The sequence below is a fragment of the Eublepharis macularius genome, chromosome 16, assembly GCF_028583425.1.
Source record: "Eublepharis macularius isolate TG4126 chromosome 16, MPM_Emac_v1.0, whole genome shotgun sequence".
NCBI lineage: Eukaryota > Metazoa > Chordata > Lepidosauria > Squamata > Eublepharidae > Eublepharis > Eublepharis macularius.
Genome location: NC_072805.1, coordinates 15,564,793 through 15,585,103, shown reverse-complemented (window position 1 = coordinate 15,585,103; position 20,311 = coordinate 15,564,793). Strand labels below are relative to the sequence as shown.

The 20,311-nt window shown below is 44.3% G+C and overlaps 1 protein-coding gene across 1 annotated transcript in view; it reads right to left on the bottom strand.

Moving 5' to 3' along the window:
* GARRE1 (granule associated Rac and RHOG effector 1) overlaps positions 1–20,311 on the bottom strand; it is an 86,382-nt gene that overhangs the window by 10,566 nt on the left and 55,505 nt on the right. The window contains exons 3-12 of the mRNA XM_055000200.1: positions 16,933–17,139; positions 14,669–14,809; positions 13,861–13,956; positions 13,608–13,769; positions 10,339–10,497; positions 8,207–8,304; positions 7,917–8,042; positions 4,783–5,783; positions 1,549–1,714; positions 679–813 (exon numbers count right to left, since the gene is read on the bottom strand). Coding sequence (XP_054856175.1) covers positions 679–813; positions 1,549–1,714; positions 4,783–5,783; positions 7,917–8,042; positions 8,207–8,304; positions 10,339–10,497; positions 13,608–13,769; positions 13,861–13,956; positions 14,669–14,809; positions 16,933–17,139 — 2,291 coding nt within the window. The remainder of the gene's footprint in view (positions 1–678; positions 814–1,548; positions 1,715–4,782; positions 5,784–7,916; positions 8,043–8,206; positions 8,305–10,338; positions 10,498–13,607; positions 13,770–13,860; positions 13,957–14,668; positions 14,810–16,932; positions 17,140–20,311) is intronic.

Genomic DNA, 20,311 nt, shown 5'->3' with positions numbered 1-20,311 from the left:
GCATCTGCAACAGAAAAAGACCTCGCCCCATACTGCATTTCCTAACTCTCTAATGCATACTAAGGACCAAGAGCAGTAAGACACAGATGAAACCTTAGATTAAAAAAAAACCCTGATGAATCAGAGATGGTGCCTCAAACTTCCTGTCTCTGAGTTACTGCCCTTCCTAATTTCAAATAACTAAATAAAGCAATTCACAGACACGCTCTGAAAAACTCCCGTCTTCCACATCTAGTTTGCTTTGTGACTCAAAACAGTCAAAATGTTAAGGCATAGATCCAGAGGAGTTAGCTGTGTTAGTCTGCAGTAGCAAAATAGCAAAGAGTCCAGTAGCACCTCTAAGACTAACCAACTTTATTGTAGCATAAGCTTTCGGAAATCACAGCTCTCTGCATCTGACAAAGAGAGCTGTGGCTCTCGAAAGCTTATGCTACAATAAAGTTGGTTAGTCTTAAATGTTAAGGCAGCAAGCAGTACACTCTGCCTGGTGCTTCAAAAACCACCACGCAACCTCTCAACACATCCTCAAGGGGATGGGCTTTCAGCATCAACTTTAGGCTATTTAGCTCTAGAAGGTTACTGGTTATGCTCTGTACAGGTAATGTACATATTTGCAGAGAGATCATGTAGCACCAGAGATTCTGCATCGACAACAAGTCAAAGGGATCCTCTGCTCACCTTCTTTGCTTGACTGCAGCAATGATGTCTGGCCCTGAGAACATGGAAAACAAACTGTCTCCATTGGCAGAGGAGGTCTCATCGCTGGAGCTGGCAGAATCGCCCTGAGTACCCGACCAGCTGCTGGTCATCTCACTAAGAGAAGGCAACAAAGGAGCAGTCAGAATATGTGTAGGGATACAAGTGCTCAGAGGCGAAATTAACATTTTATTATGATTCAGGAGTCCCTGTCTGACACTCAAACTTCTTTGGGCAAGAAGGAAAACCTTAAAACATGTTCTTAATTAAAAAGGCCAAACTGAACAACCCAGTCTCTTCATAATAGGGTCTTAAAATATTTATCTTGTGGCTTTTGCTTCTGGTATTCATATCCATTCCAATCCTGACCATATTCACACCAAAGCTCTTTAGAAGCAATGTTAACAGCCTCAATAACAAAAGCAGAGCACCCACACATCACTGCAGCATTCCATTTGGAAGTCCACCAATCAATAAAATTACTTCATCTAGTGCTACAGGCCCTGTAGCGCAGAGTGGTAAACTGCAGTACTGCAGTCCAAGCTCTGCTCACAACCTGAGTTCGATCCTGGCAGAAGCCGGGTTCAGGTAACCAGCTCAAGGTTGACTCAGCCTTCCATCCTTCTGAGGTCAGTAAAATGAGTACCCAGTTTCCTGAGGGTAAAGTGTAGATGACTGGGGAAGGCGATGGCAAACCACCCTGTAACAAAAAGGCTCCCCCTATGGGTCGGTGCTTGCACCTTTTACCTAGTGCTACAGAAAACCCTTGTTAAGCAAAGAATAAATTAGTAAAGTTGTACATTTGTTTGCAAAGTTGACTGTAATGAAAGATCACTACAGGTGGCTCCTTACCCTTCTGTAAAGTACTCAGGGAAGGGCCAGGTTCTGTGCGGGTCATCAGGATGAGGCCAGTTGCTACGTGCATTGCTGGGGCGACGGAAGTGCTGTGCTTGCCTTTTCTGTTGCATGGCCTGGCTGACCCCAGCCACATAGCGGGCAAACTCTGGATCAGATCCAACTGGATGTAAAAACAGAATACTGACAGTTGACACATTTGGCTATTCCTACTACAATTATCCCCTCATCTAATCCTCTGAACTCAGTTCTCTACCCCTCAAAAAGAAAAGACAGACACATCACACACATACCCCACAATGTAAACTAGTCAGCAATCAGGCATGTTTGTTCAAGTGCTGCATATTAAGCACTTAGCCAGAAAGTGACTTATGGGCAGGGAAGCAGAATGTGCTGCGTAAAGAGAATGAGGTTGAGGGAAGAGGCCAAAAAGTGGTGTCTGGCCATCGTTATGTCCACCTGCAGAGGTAACAATGCCATTCAGCCAATCAAAAACAGTTCTCAGAGGCACAGGAGGCCCCTTGGTGAGCTTTCTGTTCGTATGTCCATTCATGCCTTTCCCCACCCACCCAGATACCCTCACAGTCTCTCCTAGTGTGGCTGTTCCAGAGCCCCCTCCTCCCCAACCGGAGCCAGAACAGTGTCCACATCCATTCAAGAGACAGAGATCACTTGCAAATCTCCTTCTGTGTGTCCCCCTGCTTGACAGCTTTGCAGTGCTTCAAGCTTACAGGCAGAAAAACTGTTTTAAAAGTACATTCTTGTGGCTAACGGAGATTACTCTTCTCAGTAAAGTGAGACTGGACTGAAGAGTATCTGAAGGGAGCATGTCCAAGAAAGCAAAAGGCATGCAAGCATTCCTTCAACAGTCCTTCCCTCAACTAACTCGCCTTAAGGAATCTAAAGAAGACAAAACATGTTCAATTCTGCCTAGCTAAGTAAAGCCAAATACTAACGAGGAGAACACATGCGAGGAACAGGGGAGGTTGCATTGTGCTTTACGAGCAGGACGTCCTTTCACAGGGCAACCAGGATTATTTAAGAGAGTCCAATAGAACACACCAAAAGCAGCTGCAGTCCCCAGCGTGCCTGGATGGAGATACACGCAAAGCAGGCTTCCCCTTCTTATTACCTCCTCTTCTCAAGGCATCAAGGAAATGGCCCATGAGAAAGAGAAAGGAAGGAGCAGTGCTCTGGATTAAGCATGTAGCAGGATGGAGGGGATTTATGATTTCAACCACTTTTAAATCTAAAATTGTATCTCTTCAGTGCAGCGGCAAGGCAGAAATATAGAAAAAATCCTACTACAAAACACACTTTTGTCGAAGTTTCTGCAAATGGGGAGTGGAGAGGAATGCCAGCTTGTCCAAACTGGTGCCACAAGGCAGGATTGTTTACATTTCAATGCACCCCCTCCTTCCATACACACACGTGTAATGACAGCTGCCCAGGAGGCCCACTCTAGCAACAGACCGCTTTCCAAAATATGTCTGAGCTCAGCCAGTGCCAACGCAGGACACAATATGGAAGACCCTTTGCATGGAATAAAAGGGTCTTCCACACATGGCCCCCTCCCATTCTTACAGGCCCACAGAGGCAACTCCTCACATCTAATCCTCCTCCACACATACAGACACACTAGGAGAGACTGTGAGAGTATCTGGGTGGGGAAAGGCATGAATGGACATATGAACAGAAAGCTCACCAAGGGGCCTCCTGTGCCTCTGAGAACTGTTTTTGATTGGCTGAATGGCATTGTTACCTCTGCAGGTGGACATAACGATGGCCAGACACCACTTTTTGGCCTCTTCCCTCAACCTCATTCTCTTTACGCAGCACATTCTGCCCAGAGTAAAGTAGGCACAGCATGAGAACTTCTGTTCTCCTACTCCTCTGTTCTCCCTGGAAACTGGGCAGCCTCCTCTTCTCTGCCCCTCTCCAGCCTTTACCCTACTAGATTCATACCAAATGCAATACTGGGAGTTACATGATTGGAGCTCCCAGTTTTTCAAAAAAACTGTAATGAGCAGACACAAATGGACCCAATTCTGATAAGAATCTGTTTTTTTGGTGGGGGGGTTAAGCCTTCTCTCCTGATGCCAGGTGTTTTAAAACCACCGACACCCCCAGGCATCAGAATAGGGCATCTGCTCCTTGTAGGTTTTTAAAAAGCTGGAGACTGATATGCCAAACAATCACAGTTTGGCCTGTGTGCAGGGCGGGAGGGGTGAAAGAGAGTGCCTTTCAAACTGTGCCAGAAAATTTTAGTTATTTTCCCTGCTGGAACCGCACAATGGGTGCTCCTCTTCTCCAGAGAAGAAGGTAAAGAGCAAGGGCAAGGGCTGTCACTGGAAGACCTGCCTTTGGTTTAAGGATGCAGCTGGGACAAATGGGGAGCTTCTGCACCTGAGCGCAGAGGAAGAGCATGGCGGACTACACTATTTCCCAGTCACAGAATCAGGGGAGGGGACAAGCTGAGTGGACTCAGATCAGCTGTTCTGCTAAAGGTATTGTTAGGGGAGACCTGCTCCGTAGTAGTATCTGGGTAACTAGTGGTATGCTGTCTCCAAGAATGAGTGTTTCATTTTAGGTCATCATCCGCCACAGAGACTTTCTTCCCCAAATGTGTTGAATTATTTTTTCGAATCCATTGCAGGACTGGCACACACATTTCCCATTTGCCACAGGTTTCTTCTGCTTTCTATCACTTCTAAAAAGTAGGGTATGGATGGGAGACCAGCCCACTCAGGTTAAGTGCCCCATTACCGAATGGCAGCAACGCACTGGGGGAAGAGGAATGTGAACTACCTATGCTTGTTGTAAGGATCCCAACCACCCGGAAGGTGCAGCGAATCCACTGGCAGACGACAGTCTACCTTCTCTGCCCACTTCTGCTTTACGAAGAGCCTTACGAACAGAACTGGGAAGCAGCCCAGGAGTCATTCCTCTCTCCCCCGTTCCAGACAGTCGTTTCTAACTCACAATGCACAGTAATGGTGTTCATTACATCATCATCTAGTGTTCAAAATCGAAGTGCCAGAAAAAATCTCACATTAAGTACGGGGAAATTTTAAATGGTATCTAAGCACTTTATAGTTCTAAAAGCGAGCCAGTTTGTATCTTTTCTTTCCCATCGCCTCCAGACGGAGGACTCAGAGCGACTACTGCCACTGAACATGCTCAAGCCCACTTCCCAATACACATGCAGAAGCCACCGGAATGCGCACACACCCGCGGGGTCGAAAGGCAGGAACTCTCCCAGCATCCCGAAGATTCCATCGTTTTGGTCACGATTCGGCCACGTGTTGTTTCGAGGTCCTGGCGGCTTCTGTCCCAACATCTCTGACATCATGTTGTCCATGTAACTGTTCACCAGGCCCAAACTATACAAATCGGAGCTTAGATCAGAAAAGGCATGACTGCTCCACTGAGGCATGTGAGATAATCCCGGACTGACAGTCTGGGCTGGCTGCTGGCTGGAACCAGTTGGCCACTTGCCAGGGGGACGCGGTGGCGGCTGCTGCTGCTGCGGCTGCTGGGGCCCAATGGGTTGAAGCAGATGCTGATAAAATTGCATTTGTTGCTGCTGCTTTTGTGGCTGTTGCGACAGCCCTGGCTGAAGATGGTGCAAAGGTGTGTGAGATGAAGACTGCTGCTGCATGGCTGCGGGCTTCTGCTCTGCTACGGCCGAAGATGATGCAACGGAGTTTCTTCTTTTTACCAGTGGGGAGGTCTGCTGAGATTTGCCCATATTGAAACCGGAGAGGAAATCTATGACCTCCTGCATTTCCTGGTCAGTTGGTAAATTCATGCCTTTGGCGTCCTTGCCACTGTCAGCTTTGCCGATGTCCCGTCTGTCAAGAAGGAACCCATTGACAGCCTGCTTGCTTGGGCTCTGCCCTGGCTGCGCTGACTCTACTGCCCTGGGGAAGTTACCGATGTTCAGAATGCTTTGCAGCCGTGTGTCCGTGTTGTTGGGCATTTTTGCTTTGTCCTCCGAGTTGTTCGCTATAAAAAGGTTTTTGGAAGGAGTACTAGGAATGGAGTAGCTCCCACTGTTGCTTGAACTTGCACAAGAGGTTTTCTTTGTAAACCGTGACGTCAGCTTGGAGAAAGTCTTTTGCAAGCCACCTGTTGATTTGCTTCCATTTCCAGGTGGCAAGTCAATGTGGCTCCCAAAGTCACAGATCTCACGCTGGAGCTGGATCTGAATGCAGGGCAAAGCTTGCTCCCTGTTTTAACCAAAAATAACCAGACATCATTGCACAAGCTGATGTTTTTATACAAATCAGGTATGAGACATGCAATTTGGGATTCTCAGTAATGTATGATAGTGCATTAAAAAAATCAAGGGCTGATAAAAAATAAGAAGCACGATGTAAAGCACTGGGTTAGCCAGCATAGATGCTAGTTCATAATTTCCTCAGGCAGAGAGCAAGAGGTTGCCTTGAAAAGCTCCAATATCAATTAGAATGAACAACACTGAACTTCTGAACAGAGATGTTTAAGCTACAAAAACGCTGCAACAAATGATGTTGAGCTCCATTTCCCCCCCAAATCCTCATGTGCCTCTCTATTGAAAGAAAAGGGTCCAATAAGACTAGGGCCCTGTAAGATTGTTCCCTTCACGCTTTTCTCTGGTCAGTGGGGAGGCTTCCTCCAATGTAGTGCTTACCTCCTTTCCGCTGGCATTTCTCCATGACTTAAGGCTCCTTGACAAACTTTGATCTTGTGCACACAGAAATGCAAACAGCAGAGGACATCAGGAGCTGCAGTGCAGGAAAGCCTCCCCAGGAGCCACAGAAAAGCAAAAAGGGAATAATGTCACAGGACCCCCAAGCTTTATCTTTTTGGGTGAGGACAGGGAACGTGGGGATTTGGGGAGAAACTCTGAAATAAAGGAGGAATGTTTCTGGGGGAAATGGAACATATAGGGATTATTTCATTAGGTGGGCAAGTATTTCCCTGCCTGGAGTACACACAACCTCCAACAGGAAAGAATATAAGTTAGAGACTGCTAGAAACAACCTTGGATGAAGCAGCCAGAAGAAGCAAAATCTTGCGACTGCATACAGGGAAGCCCTCTCCATGCACACAGGGTGGTGGCTAAACTCATTTGAAGCTCGGAGAGTTAAGAAAACGGGGACAGTCCCATTATCCTGCGCCACCAGTCCCAGTGGTATTTACATTATTTTATTGCTGTTCTTCAATGCTTACAATGTGGGGGAGTGAATCATTATTCAGGCATCCCATCTTCCCTGCCTTACTGACACCTGGCTGGGTCTGTTTCTAATCATCTTGTACTGAATGGATACTTAAGAATTGGTCCCTGTTGAACAGAGCAACTGGAATCTCTAAAGATCTCGGCTGAAAGAATGTACTCAGTGTCTTAACAAACCTGATGTAGAATGTGTGGGACTGATAGCCCATTGAAAGTGGCCAGCAGGTCATCTAAAAACCAACATTTTCCTACCTGTACAGTTTCCATTTTGCCCAAATAATTAAGGGAGACATTTATTACTGACGCTTTCCAGGCTGCAGCACCTCCATGACTGAACATCATTTTTCAAGCACATATCCAGCTTATGAAGACTACTTTCCAATCCACATTTTTCAGACATGTATATGCAGCAGGATGCCATGTTAGAACCAGACCCAAACTCTGCTGAAATTATACTAAACTCTTATGGTCAGGACATTCATCTACCTTCTCAATGCAGCAAATAAAAGGCAACTTGGCACAAATTTGGACTTAACCCATTGATGTAATAAAGACCACATTTTCTTGTTGTGCTTACAAATTCAGCAATCTGATGCAATTTGTTTCCAGATGCACAAGATTGTTGGTCAAGTCTCATTTGCTTTCTTCTAAGGAAAGGAATGACCTCTACTGTGTTGGCTCTTCTTTATCGCCCTCTCTCTGACAACAGATGTATACATCTCTCAGGATGAAGTCTAGGCCCAATCAGAGCCATTTCAGTATGTGAATGGAAAGAAGCGCTTCTCTATTACAGAGTTTCGTAGCACCTTTGCACCAAAGCTTTCTACCCACAAGCTACACTTGGCATATTTTTGCTGCTTGCTGACAGATCCTGTCCCCAGCTTCTTAATTCACATTCTGCCATGCAATGAATGACCTCTACGTAACTCTCGTGTGTGTAAAGTGGCGTCAAGTGGCAGCTAACATATGGCAACTAAATGGGGTTTTCAAGGCAAGAGACGAACACAGGTGTTTGCCATGGCCTGCCTCTTCGTAGGGACCCTGGACTTTCTTGGTGGTCTCCCATCCAAGTACTAACAGGATCATGCTAGCCAGGATCATTTCTATTTGGGAAAGGTGCAGTACAAACCAAAAGCCTGCCCACCTTCCTTCCTTCCACCGACTTAGGTCAAACACTGCGGTATAGAGAACGTCTACCAGCCCCAAAGTCTTCTCCGGATCCAGGCTTCTCTGTAGCAGAGACATTGTTGCAGGATCTTCTTTTAGGCACCTAAAGAACACAGGATTTAATACAGACTCCTGTAGATACTGATCGCACACTCAAGCAAATATTTAATTTCAGCATTTAATGCACACGTTCTCTCTCTCTCACACACACACACACACACACACACTCACTCACTCACTCACGCCTGCATTTTTCAAAGAAATTACCAAGTTGATGGTACTTGAACCACGATTTTGGAACCTTCTAAACTGATCTGTGGTGCATAGGCCTCTTTGTTTTCAATCTGTGCTGTGTCCACAACCACCTAGCAAAGTTGAGAGGGAAAAGAGTAAGCATTCAGTATCTCAATGATGAACTCTGTTTTCCAACCTAGAATAAAAAAAATCTTCCCAAGCTATTAAGGGAAACAACAGCACCAGCCTCCTGGCAACAATACCCCCCCCAGGAGCTTGACATGACATGTGTGGGGTAGCTAGTCAGTGTGGCGTAGTGGTTAGAGTGTTGACTAGAATTTGGAAGACCCAGGTTTGAATCCCTGCTCTGCCATGGAAGCTTGCTGAGTGACCTTGGACCAGCTACACACCCTCAGGTAACCTACCTCATAGGGTTGTTCTGAGGACAAAATGGAGAGGAGAATGGTGTAAGCTAATCTGGGTTCCCAGTGGGAGAAAGGTGGGATAAAAAAACAAAGTAAATAAATAAATAGTTAGCACTAGCTAACTAAGGGGCACAGGCAGGGAATTTCAGTTTGAGAGGAAAAAAGTCTACCTCTATTCCCTGTAATGAATCCACAAGTTTTAATGTTTGAAAAAGGACACTGTTAAAGGTTCTTTAGCCATCAACAAGCTAAGCAGCTTTTCCTTTTGTACTTCTTTTAGGAAACCAAATCTACTTCCAATTTCTTGGAAAACGTTTATGTCCTACTCACCCCTGAAATTTGCTGCACAAGATTACGAAAACCCTCCTTTATAGGATTATCATTCTACACTCTGGCTAGAGAATTTTCAGTTGTTGCTAAATTTAGAGTGGGAGCTTCTAAGTTTTGCAACTCACTGAAACATCATGGGGAAGGCAACATTTCAATGGTATAGGCCAGCAACATTTGCGTGGAAGCAGAGGTGCTTTGCCAACTTAGGTTTCATTTTATCTGAGCGAACTGAACTCAAAATACAGGCAGTGAACCTTTCTCACACCCAGCCTAGGAAATGGCTCCTGATAGCCATTGTTCTTACCTCGCAGATGTTTCCTCCCAACGCTCCCACCCACGGAACAATCTAAACAGCGGAAGAGGCTCTCTCTAGGATGCAACGCAAGTAGAATTTAAACACACAGATGAAACCGTTTCTAACCAGCATGAAGAGACCAAGGCAGTTTCTGCCCAAATAATAAAGCCCCTGCTCTGACCAGATTGCAATTTATAACATTTTTATCCCACCCTGAGAAAAACTTCTGAGGCAAGTTAGGCTGAAGGAGAATGAATAGCCTGAGGTCACCCAGTTAAATTCATAGTGAGCTGGGAGATTTGAACCTGGATTTCCCCCGTTCTAGTCCAACACTCTAACCACTACCTCACTCTAGCATACCGTAACATTGCATACAGAAGAACTGAGGAGGACCAAACAAGATGCGATTAGAGGATCCAAGTATATGCTAAACCCTGTCCCCTTATCCCATCCCTGTTTTGCACTGCTGCATTTCACTGTATGAAACATTAGCATCAGTAGCGAACTGGGGCTGGAAGCAAGAGTCAGATGTGGAGAACTCTGCTGCAAAACTGTGGACCACTGCAATACAAAGCACATGAGGAACAGTTCCAGCAGTCCCCTTCTTGCACACACAATATCAAACTCATTCCGTTCCAATCCCCCATTTTGTGTGTGAATGGGCAGACATGCATGGGTCCACTGCTGCATCTAGTTTGACCCTAAAGGAAAACACTGGATATCAAAAGGTCGAAGGAAAGAACAGAGGGCAGGTTACTTGCCGTTTTGCATAGGCAGTGATTGAAAAGGATGAGATGTGGACTTTCCCTTCGACCTACTGTGGAAGCTTCTGCAGGGCCACTGCCTTGGAGGGCTCCCAGCAGCCACAGCAGACTGAAACAAGTGGACTTGCAGAACTGCCACAACCACAGTGACCACTTGTTTCACAGCAGGCCACAGTTGCTCGAACATCCTCATCTGCCCCGAATGTCAATTTAGTAAAACTTTTAAAAGTTCCAGGGAAACCTGAAACAAACTGAAACTGCACTCCCATTGCTTTTCTACATTTACCTCCCCCCCCCCCCCCCCGCAACAGCTATTAGTTGTTCCATAGGTCAAAACATACAGGTACTTACCAGCCCAGCTTGGCCAAAGAGCAACTGTACTGCAGTTTTACACGCTCCTCGCCATGTGGAAGGACAAACCTGGTTCAGTATTTCAGTCACAGGAGAGTCATCCCTTGGGGTCACTCCATTATGGCAGCCAGTTTCTTTGATCAGCTGTATCATAGTGTGCTGCGAAATAAACCCAAAATTTTAAAAATGAACTGCTGACCATGAAACAAACAAAACAGTAGATCACATGTATGCACTGGCATGAACACACACAATGGCTAAAATGGACATAAGCCTCCCACTTTTGAGGACTGCAGATTTCAATCAATGTTCCTCTAATTATGACAGCTCAGCTTCATAGCCAGTAAAGCTGTCAAGATTATATATAAAAACTCTGATGTGCATAGGCACGGTATAACAGCAACAAGAACTGATTGACTGGATTTCTAGCCCGCCCTCCCCGCAAGCAGGCTCGGGGTGGGTTACAATCATAGATAAATTACAACAAATAAAACCAGTAAAATCAGTACCAACATGGATTTCAACATTCCAGGTAGTGCACCCTTCCCCCTTCCCCTGCCCACCATACACAAGGGAAGAAAACGGTGGAGGTGTGGGTTGGTGAACCTCTAACTTCTCTAACTGGAGTGTCTAGCTGGAGTGTCATGGGCTATGGGAAGCAGCAAGGAAAAATCTTGGACAGTGATGACAGGCAAATGGGAGAGATATTCACTGAACTGGATGGCTTGGGCCCCAAATTGCTTTTCTAGCAGCATAACACCTATTTCGGTGATAGAACTGCACTTCTGTTGGTGGATGAAGGGGCAGTGATTTCTGCCCATTTCCCCCTCCCACTTCCCACACTATTCCTGAAGGTCCACGGACACATGCAACCACGATTTCAGGGGACAGAGATGGCTACAATGGAGGCAGGGCCAAGGAACTTGCGTTCCTGTACTGCTCTGCTTGCGTTAACATCCAAGTTAATATGTGTAGTAATACTACACACACTATTTGTGAACAAAAAGATTAGAATGTTTTGCAGATTGTTAACTATAGGTGTGATGTGTATTAACAAACCATTGCAAGCTAACAAGCTTTTACCCAAATAATAAGCTATTAAAACTATGTAATCTACAGTGGATACGGTATCAAACAAGGGCAAAAGGAGATGAGGTACTAGGGGAAGTGTCATTGAAACTGACATTTTAAAAACTCTTAAAAACAGCCACTGAGTCACCCAATTCAGAATGAGGATGTAGTAGTGGGGAGAGGAGCTAACCTTTCCCCCATAGCTGCTGTTTTCCTAATACAAATCCACTCCACCCTCAGTTGCTATTAGCCCTACAGGGAACACGTGAGCAATAAGGCTACCTTCTACCAAGTCAGATCATCGGTCTATCAAGGATAGTATTGTTTACTCTGAGGGGCTGCAGCTCTCCAGAATCTCAAGTTTTCACACACCTAATCCTTTTCACTGAAGATGCCAGGGACTGAACTTTGGCCAGCTCGAAAGGGGAGATGGGAGATTTACATTAGGGAAAAGGTTACCCTTCCACATACCAGAACACCAAACCCACAGAAGTTCCAGTGACTGATCTCCTCAAGTCCTACCTAGCTTGGCCTTAAGATCACCATGTCTGAAAAGTCTTAGATCAAAATGGGTAGCTATGTCAGTCTGTCTGTAACAGTAGAAAAGAGCAGGAGTCCAATAGCACCTATAAGACTAGCAAAATTTGGGGTAGGGTACGACTTTTCCTGAGTCACAGGTCACTTTCTCAGATAAAGCTAGAATGTGAGTCCATCTGTCCTTATATCTTGATGAGGGTTTCAGATGCTGAATGACCAAAGCAGGTGAATGACAATAGCAGGCGTGATTGGATAGGGTGGGGTATGCAGAGGGGTGGTGGGTGTGGAGAAATCAGCATTGGTAATGAATCAGGAAGCCTAGGTCTCGATTCAATCCAGGTGGATGCATTGTCTTGAGCTTTATCATCAGTTGCAATTCAGCAGTCTATCTTTCTAATCTCCCTTTGAAATTCCTCTGCAGGATCACTAATATTTTTAGGCCAGCAACTGAATGTCCTGGAAGGTTAAAATGTTCCCGCACTGGTTTCTGAATGTGTGTTTTCTGATGTCAGACTTATGTCCATTAATTCTTTGTTGAAGGGACTGGCCAGTCTGTCCAACACAGAGGGTGGAAGGGCATTGCTGCCACGTGATGGCATAAATCACATTGGAGGAGGAGCAGGAGTAGGAACCTGAGATGGTACGGCTGATGTTGTTGGGTCCACTGATGGTGTTGCTGGGATCTATATGAGAGCAAAGTTGGCATCTTGGTTTATTGCAGGCTTTGGTATCGGAGTCTATGTTACTGTTAAGTAGTTTAACATTGCAGGTGAGTCGTTGTTTCAGGTTAGTAGGCTGTCTGTAAGCAAGACATTGTTGCCCGCCCCCCGCCCCCGCCAGTGCCTGTGTGAGGGAAGTGTCAGAAGCCAGCATGGGTTGTAGGTCATTAATAATGTGTTGAACTGGTTTGAGTTGTGAGCTGTAGGTGACCACTAGCAGTGTTCTGTTGTTATTTTCTTTGGGCTTATCTTGTAGCCAGCTGTCCCTGGGTAACATTCTGGCCTTTTCAGTCATCCTTCTCACCATGTTAGGGGGATAGTATATTTACAAAAATACCTGCTGCAGATCCTTCAAGTGAGTATCCCTGTCTGAGGGGTTGGAGCAGATGCGATTATAGTGTAGGGCTTGGCTATACATAATGGATTGCTTGATGTGGTAGCTAGAGGCATGTAGATATGTTTGCTGATCTGTCAGTTTCCGGTATAATGTGGTACTTATGTGTCCCTCGTGTATTCGTACTATGGTATTCGGGAAGTTTATTTCTTGTGTAGAGTGATTCATAGCTGAGGAGAAGCATCACTCTGTGACACATGCAAACAAACTACCTCCACATAAGGCCCTGAGAGTATAAGTCTTTTGGAGAAAGTTCTCAGCAAGTTGTTAGCACAGCATGACAAAGCAGACAAGAGGAACCCTCCAGGGCCAGAAGTCTGCTATGGAAGCAAGTTACAGCTTGTGAAATGCAAGTAGCTTTTCTGGACCACAATTTCACCTGTAATCCAGTACTTCCTAACCACCTCTATACTTTCCTTTTTCTCCTGAATGCGTTTGCAAAGTTGGCACAACTTTTATAGTGTTTGCTTTGCCAATCAACATTTGACACAGAACTTAACATTTGTGCAAAAGTAATGCTAAGCTTGACAAAACTTGAATGTCATTACCGTTTTCAATTTCAGGTTGTCTGCTGCAGATTCATTAAAGGATATTCCTTTCAGGAAGTGTGCACCGATCTGAATGGGAACTGTTGGGAGTTCACACTGGATTGGCTGAGGAGGAGTCTGTCTCCGACCAGCTTGTTGGGCTTCGGCATCACTGCAGCAGCCCTGAAGGGGCAGAACACCAAATGCTCAAGTCAAAGATCTGCCTGCAACAAATTCAGCAATGTCTCAGCTGAAAGAAAGAAATCGCTCTTACCTGCAAACTTGCTTCAATAGCTTTTGGGTTCAAATGGAAGCCAGCCTTCATTGCATATTCACAGTGACCCAAACTCTCCAATGCGATTTTATATGCCTGGTTTTATAATACACAAACCAAAGAACTAAATCAAACAAAAGGGCAAAGTGTATTTTTTTTAATGTAAAAACCTTGACATTTTAAAGGACACATTATCCATGAGCACCTTTGCTTACAGAGATATCCCACCATTCCAGAAAAGGGCAAGCTTTTGTCCTCAGGATGAAATTCATTAAAATATTAAAATATTAATATCCTGCCTTTCCCTGTGGTTCAATGCATCTTACAAGTAACAAATTTAAAACATTATGAATAAAGCTCCCAAAAACTTTTACCCTCCCAAATGTACTCTGCAGTCTATACCCCATTAAGAGTCCTAGCCAATAGAATGAACTTACAGTGCCTCCTCAAAATTTCTAGACACATCATTCCCCTCACGGTCTCAAGGAGGCCCTTCTACAAAGTGGGGGCAATAACAAGTATGCACAGGCTCTCATGGACACCAAGTGGGCTACCCTAAGCAGGAGAACTACTAGCTAGTGGCGATCTGAGGACTGCAACTGGCACATGCGATTATATAGGAAGAGACCCTCTTCTAGACAGAAATAACTTTAAAAATACCAAGCTGGAAATGATTTGTTTGAGAAATATCTCTCTGGACATAATTTTCTAACCATTCCCTTTTTAGCTTTTAGACTCTTAGTAGGCAACAATCCCCATCCCGCCCAAGTTGCAATATAAAGAAAATGAAAGCACAGATGCAGCTGACCTGCAAAGCACTGTCTATTTTCAAGTTCAGTTCTTTCAGCTGGTGCTCAGGAATTGCCACACTTTGGGAACAGAAGAGCTGTTGGACTTCAATTCCGGCTAGACAGCCATCACAACCTCTCTCTCTCAGCCGTGATGTGGCCTTTAAGCAAACCAGGTAAAGTATGGACAAGACAAAAACAGCAATGGTTCAAAACTGGCAGAATAAACTTTGAAGCACTATAAAGTTGCTCTGATAAAGGCAAGAAGGAAAGAGTTCGCTTTAGATTATTTACTGCAGTTAAATATCACATTAGCAGGCTTGTTATTTTTCTAAAGAGAAAAGGGCAGCAGTAGAGGAATTTTCAACATAAACCTGGTTAAGAGCCAACCCTACTTACATTAATCAATAAAATTAACGTATGTGCCAGTGTAACCCTTAACCATGTTAAAGCTGAGGGATGGGAAAGGAAGATGGGAGAATCTGGGGATGGAATGTGTCGTATCATGTTAAAGGGCTGCGAAGTCTGCACTGGCCCTACATCTTTGTCTTCCATACTGTCTACAGCAAGGTCCTGGAGATCATTCATAAACTGGCACTGAGGCCACACTCTATTCTTGTCTGAACAGTCCAGGAACAGGAATCTACATCCTGTAGATTCCACAGCTAAAGCCAAATCTATAGCTAATGCTATCGCTTAAAGTTTGGCAAGCTGCTTCACAGAAAACTTTAAAATTCCACGTTCTTCAAGCCATTTATAAACCCTACAGGATCATAACTGGTAGTTCTTGGATTCACCAAGAGTTTGCTTGCTGACCTACACTTGGATTTCCAATCAACGCGGCAATGTGCATGGAATGTAAAGGCTTCAAAATTCAATGCATACTGCTTTTAAAGAAGGCCCACAAACAATCAGTTCAATAAAAACCACTCATTGGTATCATGGGAAATAAGACACATTCTGGTCAGAGTGTGAAGCCACAGACTATAGTGCAGGTCAAGTTCATGTTCAGCGGCAGCTAAAGCTGTTCCAACTACTTATCCTTTTATTAGCTTGGACCAGAAATGGTTCAGTACTCCTGACTCTGTTCCAGTTCAAATATTAGATTTTTTTTTTCATGGGGAGCATTCTGTCATGTGAATCCACCTGCTATCTGAAATGGGAACAGTCAAGAGTAGACACCGGTGTTGTTGCATTATCCGCTGTTTTCAAGAACCAGGTCAAATGTCAACCATAACCTATAAATGCTAGGAAGTACGCATGAAGTAAAAATAACCAGAATGCTTAACAGTACATTTGCAATGTGATTTCAATTTGTGTTAAAACTGAATTGCAGCTTTAAGCCAGTGGAAGTTCACCCTGTATGCTGCTTTTCAGACCATAAAAGAAAACAGTACTAAACAAAGTACTGGGTTGGATCCACCCAGCTTTTTCATTCAATCCTGTTAACACTCCCTCCTTATTAGACCCCGCCCCCTCCCTGGTCTTACTTGGCTTTTGTCTATGTAGATGCTTTGCTACCCAGTAGAGCTTTTTTAGTAATCAAAGGTGATTCTCTGCTCCCCTTTTCACCAGTGGAAAAGCTGGGTGGATCCAACCCAATGTGTAAAAGTCCTCCCAGACATGTGTTTTACAAGCTCCTCTTTCATTCTGGTGGAATCCTTATTTTGAACAGGTAAGCTTTTTTGAACTTATCTTAGGTTTTGTTCAGGCTCGTTCTAGTGCCATTTCTAACCTAATACATTATTAGTGCAATTCTATACAAGTCCTCCGGTTTAGTAAGTCTAGCTTTGAAAGAAAAGGGGAAAAGAGAGCATTAATTTTCTTTTAAGAATGTCTAAGTCTTACAGCACAGAACCCCATACTGCAAAGGAACCTGCAAATTGTGAGATTCAGAATGAGACCTTGGTGACTGCTGTAGGCAGAGTATGCCTCATTCTATAACAACATGAATGGACATGTTTTATGGGAAATGTGGCCTTAACCAAAGAATTGGAGAGGTGTAGCACTGCCCCTATATAATGGATCCCCCCCTTTTGTCAGATACATTTCAACACTGTATAACACAGCAACATTTATTTATTTACTTGGCATGGAATAAGTGTACTGGGGAAATGTCACAGCCACGAGAATTAGATATTGAAGACAGAAAACAGAGGGAAGCCGTCATGCCCTACTTACGAACTTCCAAGAGGAATTTGATCCACTTCTACTGGGGGCTGTATGCTGGACTATGGTGAAGATTTGTTCTGCTCCATCTAGAGAGCTATTATAATAAGCTTACCTCTGCTGCGCCTCTCCAAGATCGCACAGCTTCTTCTAGTTCAGTTGTGGGGTTTGCACTGGATGTCTCAGCCATGCTAGAATTCTTTCTTTCCTGAGCCACCACTTCAGCAAAACATGAATGAGCCACAGGCTGGACCTTCTGCAGAGCTTGGGATAGAAACTGAAAGTGTACCTGCATCACTGTCAAGAAACATCGTCCAAGCACCTATAAAAGTAGGGGGAGAAAAGCCATGTCAATAACTCATCTATTCAAATAAGGGGCGGGGTGGAAGGTGAATTCTGCTATTTGAATTAGACCTTCACCCATGTGAACACATTTACTGGCAGCTGTGATAAAAACTTTACCACCCCACATCTAATCCTGTTATTGATGAAAGCTTCAAATGTACAACTCCTCAATTAAGTAAAGGGATGTTATTTAGTTACTGAACCCTTATTGTTCAATCTACTTCTCTTTTTGCGACAAGAGGTACAGGCACTAATCAAACCCTACTCCAGTGAGTAAGAGGTGCTCAAGAACTGCACATCCCTGTCTAGATACTATCTGTCTTCCTGTTGTAAGCATGCGCTCCCCTTAATAAGAAGTCAGGCTCAACAAAGACAACTTAAGTATGAATGGAGAAACCAATACACATGATTGAATATAGTCTCGAGTACCCTTTTGTGCCAGTTCTGTAGCACTGATGGTTATAAAGTATGTATGCTTCTGCCACCTTTGTGTTTGCAAAGTTGTCAAATGGAGTTGTTCTTAGCAGGCAGTTTTTGCACTTGACCCCAATGACCAATGGTAGGGACATTCTGTCCTGGTAGGACATTCCATCAAAGACTTAAAAGGTTGCTGTAGTTCAACAGAAACCTTTCAAAAACAAAATCCAACGGGAGGCTGCTGAATTGGAATTCATATGCAAATTTGACTCTGTCAAGCTGGGACTGAATAGGGACTATGAATGGTTATCATATTATCACAGGTAACAGATTTCCTTTACAGAGGCGGGGTCTGGGGGAGCCCAGTGGCACCTGGCGTGGGCTTTCGGGGACCACAGTTCTCTTTGTCAGATGCATCTGATGGGGAGAGCTGTGGTTATCGAAGGCTTATACTGCATTGGAATTGGATGGTCTAGCTGTTTTACTGCTGCAAACTAACACGGCAAACTCCTTTGAAGACTGTCAACTGACCCCCACACCAAAAGGAGATGTTTACATTTACTAGCAAAGGAATGTTTTGGTTGTATCCTCCCTCTCCCCCCGTAATTGCATCTTCTCTCTCCTCCCCTCCTCCCCCCTCCTCTTCTATATTTGACCAGTTTCTGTACCATGCATCTGACGAAGAGAACTTGATTCTCGAAAGCTTATGCTACAATAAAATTGGTTAGTCTTAAAAGGTGCTACTGGACTCTTTTTGAAATTTGTTTGGATGAATTTCAGTTATTGTGGTATGAGACAAGTTGTCTGGAAGAGTCTAGAAGAGGGGGTGGCTGCATCCATTTTGAAGGGGAGCGTTCTGGGACCTCTTCCATAAGGATCTTCCTTGGATTTGCAATTTTTGGACAAGGTCTAGTCTTCCTTGGATGAAATGGATTTTCTGGACTCATTTTAATTCTGTTTCAGATCTAGTGTGTGGACCAATACCATCTCAGTCTCCCTGATTGACTACTCATCATTGGGAGAGAGACGGGGAATAGGACCCTGTTGACTTTCCTGTACCTGTTGGAGGCTTCTGATACCATCAACCACTGTCCACGTCTGGATCAGTTGGCTGAGGCAGTAATCCTGGCCACTACACTGGTAGCTCTGATCCTACTAGGCAGACTGGTTCCAAAAGATGGTATGGGGGAAATACAGTGCCCAACAGGTTTCTATTATGTCTCCATGTTGTTTAGAATTTACATAAAACCACTGGACTGAATTTGGAGTGAACTATCATCAATATGCAGAAGACACCCTCCTCTATTGGGTGTGTGCCAATGTGTGCTCAATCAAGACAAGACAGGGGTGCTGTTAGTTAATAACAAAGCTGCTTGCAGGTGAATTGTCCTGTTCTGGAGGGGGTTACACTCCCTCAGAAGGAGTAAGTTCACCACTTGGGGGATGCTGTTGGATCCTGGAGGTACAGGCCTCCTTTGTGGCAAGTAGGGTCTGTTATCAGGTTTGGCCAATACATTATTCATGGCCCTTCCTCTAAAGGCATCATCTGCCCATGGGATCCATGCTCTGAGCACATTCCGCTTAGAATAATAAAACGTGCTTTATGTTGTGTTGGGGGTGCTATCTTTAAAAATTGTCCAGAAACATCAACTGGTTTAAAATATGGTGCCTGTGCAATTGTCAGGGGCTGGATACAGGATTCGTATTATGGTTCACTACTGAATGAATTGTTTATTATGGTCACAGACCAGCAAGATAAAATGCACAGTATCAAAAACTGGTTCACCATTGTGTATCCAGGGTCCAGAAGTTTGCTTCCATGCACAAATCAAAGTGAAGGTCATTGCCTAAGAAACCCTCCATGACCTGGGATCAGATTACTTGAAAAGTTCACTTCTCCCATAGGAATCTGCCCTCTGGTTAAAACTGTCCTCAAAGACTGTTCAGTGGGCACCCACTTACAGAGGCACAATGGATATGGATCAGAAATGGTGTCTTTTTTTGATGCCAGATTATGGAATTTTACCCCCCTCGATGAGCTCATCTCATGCTCAATTTATAGTTTTAAGGCGCCAGGCAAAATGTTTTATTTCACCAAGTTTATTTCTATCCCAACTTCTGAAGTTTTAAACAGATACATCCTTTTACTTTGTTGGCTGACAAGAGCTCTGATGCTGCTTTTATTAGTTTTCACTTGGATTTAACATTTTCTAAATTTTGATGTCTTGTTTTAGATGTGTATGTAAACTGCCTCAAAGATACTGTTACAGTGAGAGCAGAAAATACTTAATCTGTACAATTCAATGTTGAAAGGGCTTTTGGAGGGAGGAGGACAAATAAGTAAAATACACAGTTTGCACCTATAGTTCTTTTTCAGTAGAGTAATAAAACAGTACACCTTATCTACTTAAGCAAATATCCGAAGCAGATACCTAAATTACTGACACTTTCCAGCCTCCACAGAACATGACAAACTCAACCTGAACAGTGTTGCCGAATGAACCCCTCCACCCCCAACACACACACACAATGCATGCACTGTGCCCCACAACACTCAAGCCATCTATCTCCTTTACCTTGTGCTTCATCTCATCAGCAGCCAAGAAGAAGGTACCTTTTTAAACCAGTGTTTTCCAACATTTTTTCCATGCAGGAACCCCTAAAATAATTTTTTTAATCCTGAGGAGCCCGTATCTTTGAAAATGTTTACAGGCAAGAAAAGGGTGTGTGTG